We start from the raw sequence: 8,055 nt of genomic DNA on the forward strand, positions 1-8,055 counted from the left end.
AGTAGTTTGGCCGTGCCCTGGGGATACAACTACAGAGCCGACGAGTAATGAAAAGAATTATATACTTTATTCATCTGTTTCACAGTGGAATCTCACAGCTCAGAACAGACACAAAGCAGGAAATAACCAACCAATGGCAAAGACAGGCAGAGCTAAGGAGGGGACATGTTCTCACACTTCAAGGTGCTTGCACATTTAGTCTGTAAGTAGGTACCTCATGGCATCTAAGAAGGTCCCTAGAGTGTTATTTTCAGAGGAAGCATGAGGGAGTTTTTCTTTACATGGAGTGGTAACCATTCCCTGGGTGTGAGACCCTCCCCAGTAAAGATGGAGTCCCAGCTATGACCCATTCACTGCCTTCTGAAGAACTAGGCAGAGAGAAAGGGGCAGAGCCTCACCATAGGTAAGACACTCATACTTCATATTTGGTGATTCTGGCATGGCTTTCCTGGGATAAATCCAGGGCAACGAGAGGACAGAAGACAATGATCTCCTCTTTTTCATCTTAGTCTCAAGCTAGGGACTTCTAATCCCATTGCCAGTCTACAGAACAACCTAACCATCCGGAAGAGGTCTAATGTCTGAGGCACAATCACACGGTCCGAATGGCAGGTGAACTCCAGACATTCATCCAGACTAGTGTCCAGGTGCGGTGAGGTAGTAATAGAAGAAACGCGACCCGGAAGCAAGGTGACCGGAATCACAAGTCCCTGATGCTGTCGGACCTCAGCCTCCTAGCTGAGCTAAACAGGCTCCATCAGGTTCTAGGCCTTGCCTGTAGCTAAACCTAAGAGGTAAGTTTCAGGCTCTGAGAGGCTGAGAGAAACAGTGGTGGGGAGCCAAGAACCAGACTGAATGACACCATGTAGAGCTCACCCAAGGGACGTGTCAGCCCTAGCTTCTCAATCTGAGGGCTCTGCCTAGACCCTCAGCCTGGCAGAGGCTCAGTCACCCTTGGAAATGGCTGTCATGTCAACATGCAGTAGAGCAAGCCTTTTACTCCCAGCCATGTTCACCCAGGCTGGTAATGAATTCATCATAGCATGACCAGTCCAAACTGCACAGTGGATCTAGGCCACAGGCAATTGGGTAGCTCTCACTCTCAAGGGACCTGTCCCTGGGCCCAAGGTCCTGCCTGGCCTCCCTACTCTTTCTCAGGTCATCAGGCTACTCAGAGCTCATAGTCTTTACTCATCCAAAAAAAGGCCTGAGAATGAGCCAAAAGAAACTCCCAGCATAAGAGTGCCACCCTCTTCTGCATTTGACCCTATGCGGCCAAACCCAACAGGATCTGGTCATCCTTTCTGGTGGGAGCTGCAGAAGTGGCCTGGGGGTGGGGCACTGAAGCCCGCACAGGACCAAGGAGCACAGTCAGACAAGTCACTGTTTAATAAAAGTACATTGTGCACAGGAAGTTAAAAATCAGTCCCTCGGTTTTCTTGCAGAAGGTTGTTGAAGACAAAGGAAGTCGGGACGAAGCCACGTGGATTAGCTGTTCGCCTGTGCAAACAGGAAGAAGAGATGAGGTTATTCTCCTAAGACAGAGAAAGCTCAGTGCCCTCCATTCTGCCCTTCCCTCTAGTCTCCTCTTTTTGCCCCTCAGCATAGTCGGACTTGTCTGGCCCCACCTTTTCTTCTGCTAGGAGGACTTCCCCTCAAGAGATGTGACATGGTGAACCCAGGTGTCACTTGCATTGACATGCTCAGGCTTCATGACAATGAAGTCTGAATGGGCTTCAGTCCCATTCCTTCTTTATTAGACAGATACTAGGAGAGATGCTCTTTCCCTAGGAAACCCTCCTACGAGTTCATGTCTAAGCAAACCATCATTTTGATCCCTGGGATGGAAGGGGCTGGAGATCCAACAGATTGTGTTGATGAGCCGGGAAGGTAGGTCCACAGGAACTCCTGGGCTTCTTCCTTGCTGTGCAACCTCAAGTTGGGGACTTGAGATCTCTAGCCACCTCCCTCTGAATATGAACTTAATGCCCCTTAAGAGACCCCTGTGAGGAAGAGTAGCGTTCTCACTATTCCATCACCCAAGGATGTGTGTGGGTGAAGGCTGGGTAGGTGCCCGGCTTTGCTGTCTCTGCACTAAAATGGGGAGCTTAGGAGGTTCTGAGTCCAGCTCTGCCATCAGTGCTAACAGGAAGGCCAGTGAGGTTGACAGTGCCTCCCCCCAGGTATGCAGGCCATAGGCCTGGAATGGGTGTATAGAGGGATTGGGAAATCATAGGGATGGGGGGATCTGGAACAGAGGGGTGAAAGGTGATACAAGAGAAGCTCAGGCCATGAAAGTGTCTGCTTCCTCCCAGACCCACGACTTGAGCTCAAGAAGATGGACAGCCCAGGAATAGAGGAAATTACCCTCATTTGCTGGTAGATCCAATCTGTAAATACTGTCACGTTCCCATATACTCCAGGTCTGTATGCCTTGGCACAGCCTGAGCCCCAGCTCGTGTCCCCAATCAGCCACCAGATCCCATTCTTCGAAGTAACCAGCGGCCCTCCACTGTCTCCCTAGGGAACAGAGCAAGTTACTGAGAAGGAAAAGGGCACACTAAAAGATACGCGTGGAGAGGACACAGAGTCTCTGGATATGAGAAAGGGTGTGGCTCTGTCTCCCCTGCAGGAGGCAGTGTTCACAGAGACATAATCCAAAAGGTGACATGGGTCCACGCCAGCTGCAGTTAGCAAATGCATGGCAGAACACACTTCAGCCACAGTAACACTTGTGCCAAGCTAAAGCTTCTCTGGAGATCATCATGGGCACAGTACAGGTTTCTGCCAGAGGTATAAATCCTGCTAGTGGCCACATTCCCTCCCCACAGCTGCTCCCAGCTGCTTCTGTGTCCCTGGGAGGTATCTCTGATCCCAGCAGAGCCCCATGTCTCACAGGGGCTCGGTGGGTACTGCATATTCAAAGATGAAATTAAAAACTCACAATTACCTGGCAAGAGTCCACAGAGCCCTGGAGGAAGCCGGCACAGATCATGGCGGGTGTGACTAGGTTGTTGTATACATATTTACTATTACATTTGGAGGGCTCGATCAAAGGCACCATGGCAGCATTCAGTATGTCCGAGGTCTTCCCTAACAACAGAGGCATCAGCCAACAGCTCTTGTGAACATCATCCTCAAGAGGCCCATACTCCGTGCAGATGAGCGCATACCTCTCTCCCCTCCTCCCTCCATGTAATGGTTAACATTGATTGACAGGCTCTAGAATCACCTAGGGGACAAACCTCTGAGCATGTCTAGGAGGGAATTTCTAGAGTGAGTACATCAAGGAGGGGAAAAGCTCTAAATATAGGGGGTTTGAGACTGAATAAAATGGAGAAAGTAAGCTGAGGATCAGCATTCATCTCTCTCTTCCTGAGTCCTGAATATATAGAAGTGACCGCCATCTTGTGCTCCTGATACAATGATCACAGTGCCTTCCGCACACAATGATGGACGGTGCCTTCAAACTGTGGACAATAAGACCTCCTTCCAGTCAGCTAAGTAACTCCCTTGAGTTACTTTTGTCAAGAATTTCATCATGGGAATGAGGAAATAACCAGTATACTCCCTCAGTCCATCAAAATACCAAGCCCTCTTCCTATGTGCTAGGTAGGGCTAATTTGATGTTTTCTGTTAATCGAATAAGGAAAGCAAGATACAGAGCTTATGTAAATTGTCCAAAGCCAAAAGCCACTGAATAACCGAACTGGGATTCAAACGAAGAGGTCCCACTGTGGAAATCAATGTCCCATCCTGTGTGACCCAAAGTCTCACCTTTCTCATAGGTGGCCCCCCACCCGGAAATCCAGCACTCCTGGTTTAGGTCGAGCATCATGCCTGGGTTTGGCAGACACACTGGTTTCACTACATCTGTTAGAAGAAGAACAAAAGGTGAGTTAACAGTTGTCTTGGGAGAGATGGCTCCATAGCTAGGAGCACTGGCTGCTCTTCCAGAGGACCCGTGTTTGATTCCCAACATTCACATGGTGGCCCACAACTGTCTCAGGAAATTTGACACCCTTTTTCTGGCCTCTGCGGGCACCAGGCACACAAGTGGTGCACACAAGTGGTAGGCGTAGGCAAAACACCTATGCACATAAAAGTTAAAAAACAAATAAATTTAAACACTTTTAAAACTAGTAGTAATCTTTACAAATTATCAACCAGATGGCCTCAGCTGGAGAGGATGTTGTCCCCCAGGAACACTAAGTGATGTTTGAAGCCAGCTCTGACCCACACAACCAGGGGGTGCTTCTGCCCTCTAGAGGGCTGAGTCTCACATACCATTAAAAGCCAGAGGCGTCTGCAGCTTCATGAGAGCAATGTCGTTATTCTTGGTCTGAGAATCGTAACCTGGATGGGGAATCACTTTTTCTACCTGGTGTCTATTTCCATAGAACATGAGATTCTGCTTCAAAATTCCTGCAAATGCTGTCCAGTACCTCGGGCTGCTAAGGGGTCTGAGAGACAGAAGGACAGACATGGAGACTCAGGACCACAGATGTGAGGGGTTCCCTTCACAGTCTTTAAAACACATATGCTGAGTCCAAGGGTAAGGTGAGGACTCAAGCCACAGAGGGACAGGGAGCTTCCCACTTCCCTCCCACCTCCCCACAGGCGAATGGCTCCCCAAGGATTCTGTCCCTTCTCCCATCTTCTGCACCAGCCTACAAATAGAGTGGCACCTTTCTGTGATACTTGAAATCACATTCCAACAAGACTGGGGTCTCACTAACCTTTATATGCCAGAGAGTTTACTGACACAGGGGTTCTTAATAAATGAGTGCCGATGGGCATACGTGGGAGTCTTATATTGACCATGCTTTTCTTTCCTCTGGGGATTTTTCTTTGGAACTTTTAGCTTCAACCTCCAGAGGAACCTCAGAATCTGGGATTTGTGAGGAAGGAAGGTACACTTCCTGAAGAGAGAGCCTCCCTAACTTCCCAGCAGTGCCTGGGAGGAAAAAGAGAAGGGCACTCCTGTGTGGTAATAATAGACATTGAGTCGTCTGTCTAAGGCCACACAGCCAGAGAATGGCCGAGCCAGGAGCTGAGCCAGGCCGAGGCTCACTTAAGGCAGCAAGTGCCCAAAATCTACTAAAGAGGTGATTTTGTGGTAAGTGGGTTACACCTGAACACTCAGGAGCCTGGGACATAATTATTCATTTGAGGTTAGCCTGAGCTACATAATAAAACCCTTGGAAAAGAAGAAAGGAGAGGGAAGAGGTGGAAAGAAAAAGATGGACGAAGGATGGAAGAAGTAAGAAAGAAAACCAGCATGGGAACAATGTCTTTGGCAAGAGCTGACACTATGTAGTATGGTTGTTGCCAACTTTCCTGCCCACCTGCGAGGACAATGCCAAGGCAGAGACTCCCAGAGAACCTACTAGGGTAGTGGGATGCTGTCAAGGTGGGTTTCGCCCTGAGATTAGCATCCAGGAAAAATGAGACTGATAGAGCAGGCGCTTTCCAAACTTATAGATGAAGCATATCTAGTCACAGGGATGCCGAGAGTCATCTCTATCCCAGGCAGGGATGCAGCAGCAAGCAGGAGACACCATGGGAGCATTTGTGTAATGAGTGGATGAGGCTGTGCACCTCTATGCACATGTCCCTCACCCAGCAGCACTGTTACCCCAGCAGAACATGGGAGCTTCCACACAGCTTGGTGTGGGTCCCATGGTGGCAGAGCCACACTCCAAACCCAAAAGTCTGGACCATGTGACTCCACTCTATTACCCTAGACTTCACAGAAGGTCGACATACTCTTCCACACAGTGGGCGGCCGTCACTATCCACTCAGGGGTGATGATGGAGCCTCCGCAGACATGGATGCCTTGGACATGCAGGCTGACCTGCCAGGGCCACTCTCCTGGGGCAGCGTTCGATCCACCCACAATCCTGCTCTGGCGTCTCACAGAATGTGAGCGAACCCCACATTCTGAGGGTGACAAACATATGTCAGGTGTCAGTCAACAGAACAGAAGACACCAGGGACAGTACAAAGCCAATCATACGTGCTCCAGCCAGCCGCCTTTCCCTGGCCTCACCAGGCAGTGGGGTCATGGCTGCCTCTGTTTCCTTGTTATTAGGAGTGTGAATAAGCCAGTGGCAAGTAGATGGTCACCTAGGTCCCCCAAGGGGCCACTCCTTCCCTGGCTGGAACACGGGCTAATTCTTAGTGCTACCTGATTGTGTCAGATCTCTGACAGGATTAGGAAAGACCTGGATAACAGGCTTCTCGGGGAGATTGACATGCTCAACACCCCAACCCCCAGACCTCTGAGCAAAGAAGAGGGAAGTAGATAAGCTGAGAGTGAGTGAGGAGGCAAGTGTTATAAAGGTGAGCCGAGAGGCGAGATCATGTGTGAGGTGAGTCCATAAGTGAGGGGCGATCAGGATAGATGAAAGCTGACCACCCCACCCCAGGAAATTAGACACAGGGGTTCTTTGCTGAGCAGGGATGAGATCGACTTCAGGGTGAACAGCCCCTGCTGGTCTGAAGAGGGAGCTCTTGAAACTTCCCAGCTGTAGGTCAAGTTCTCAGTGGAGAGAAGCCAAGATGATATGACTTCCCAGTGTGCTGGAAGGCCCCCAGGGCTAGTGGCTGGTGTGGGGGTTACTAACTGAGCAGGCCTTGTGCATCTCAGCACAGTACTGGACAGAACTTCTAGAAGCATCCTTTGAGTGCCAACCACACCTCTGTGAGTGGCTGTGAGAACCCATAAGCACATGGCAAAGGGGATAACAACAGTGCCCTCCTGGCTGTGCAATAGGGGGGCCTGAAGGAGATTCAGAGCTCCATTGCTAAAGTGTGGGCTTCAAGTGCCAGGCCTAGGCCGGGTATCTATATTTACCTAGTATGAGGGTCCATGAGTAATTCATGTATACACACATGCACACAGAGAGAGGGAGGGGAGAGGGAGAGGGAGAAGGAGACCCCAGCTAGCCACCATACAAGCTCCTGAGGGAAGGCAGAAAGCATGGAGGCATGCTTGATGTCAGGCTCTCCTCAGGAAGCTATGTCCATGGAAGACCAAATGATACTGCTCTGGCTTTGGCCTAGGCAGGGTCACTGATGCTGAGGCTTCATGCTCACACACGACTTGCTAACCATCCTTCTGCTTCATGGAGAACGATCCACTAAGGTCCCCTATGCACTGTGGCACCTCAAACCAAGGCCTGTCAGTGTCTAGCTACAGTGCAGCAGAATTTCAAAATGGAGATCCTAGTGTAAGCAAGAAGCCTCAAGGCATATCCTTGCTGGTTCCTGGAGGCCTTCCCTCGCCATATCCCAAGACCCAGGGACATGTTTCCAAAACCACAGACTGGATCCTACTCAGAAGCATAGAAAGGCGCCATTGGGAAGTACTCACTCACCTATACAGCGCAGAGAAACCACCAGGCGGGATGAACATGAGTCACTGGAAAGAAGGAAGAACTCTGGTTACCACAGGCAGGGAGAGACACTGCTGTCTTCTCCTAGTGTTGCCTCCTGCCCACTACTAATGACCCTACTGGTAGGACTAGACCTGCATGAAGACAGTGGCAAAGAATGGGTTCAGAATACCAGACTCAGAGTCCAGCTAGGCAACCTCGGGTGTCATGCCTACCCTCTCTCTGCCTCTTCTCAACAGGTAGGATAAGACAACAACCCAGGTTGATCCCTGATCTGCACTGTGCCAAAATCTTAAAACTTTGAAGCCCCTAACCACATGGTAAGTGTCACAGTCATGCTAGATTGTAATTTAAATGACCTTCAGTTTATCCATATAAGACATACTCAAGAGCCAGAGAGATGGCTCAGTAAGGATACCTGCTTGCAAATCTGAAAGTCTGAGTTTAATCCCTGAAATCCACATAGAAAGGACTGATTCCTCTGACCTCAGCATGTGTGCCACGACAGCACCCCTACCACATACACAGACTAAATAAATTTTAATAAATAGGGGAATACATACAATAAATGAATTCTGTCCTTAGATTTGATTCCCAGCCCCAAGATATCTCATACATGAGTGTTTTAAAAATCTAAACTGGGGGGGGGGGGGG

General features: G+C 49.6%; 1 protein-coding gene across 1 annotated transcript in view; it reads right to left on the reverse strand.

Moving 5' to 3' along the window:
• Positions 1 to 651: 651 nt before the first annotated feature.
• Positions 652 to 8,055, reverse strand: part of Tmprss2 (transmembrane serine protease 2) — a 37,401-nt gene continuing 29,997 nt past the window's right edge. Inside the window, exons 8-14 of the mRNA XM_031364839.1 lie at positions 7,384 to 7,427; positions 5,770 to 5,944; positions 4,288 to 4,463; positions 3,778 to 3,873; positions 2,951 to 3,093; positions 2,368 to 2,520; positions 652 to 1,500 (exon numbers count right to left, since the gene is read on the reverse strand). Coding sequence (XP_031220699.1) covers positions 1,489 to 1,500; positions 2,368 to 2,520; positions 2,951 to 3,093; positions 3,778 to 3,873; positions 4,288 to 4,463; positions 5,770 to 5,944; positions 7,384 to 7,427 — 799 coding nt within the window. The 3' untranslated portion in view covers positions 652 to 1,488. The remainder of the gene's footprint in view (positions 1,501 to 2,367; positions 2,521 to 2,950; positions 3,094 to 3,777; positions 3,874 to 4,287; positions 4,464 to 5,769; positions 5,945 to 7,383; positions 7,428 to 8,055) is intronic.

The sequence above is a fragment of the Mastomys coucha genome, unplaced genomic scaffold, assembly GCF_008632895.1.
Source record: "Mastomys coucha isolate ucsf_1 unplaced genomic scaffold, UCSF_Mcou_1 pScaffold12, whole genome shotgun sequence".
Classification (NCBI taxonomy): domain Eukaryota; kingdom Metazoa; phylum Chordata; class Mammalia; order Rodentia; family Muridae; genus Mastomys; species Mastomys coucha.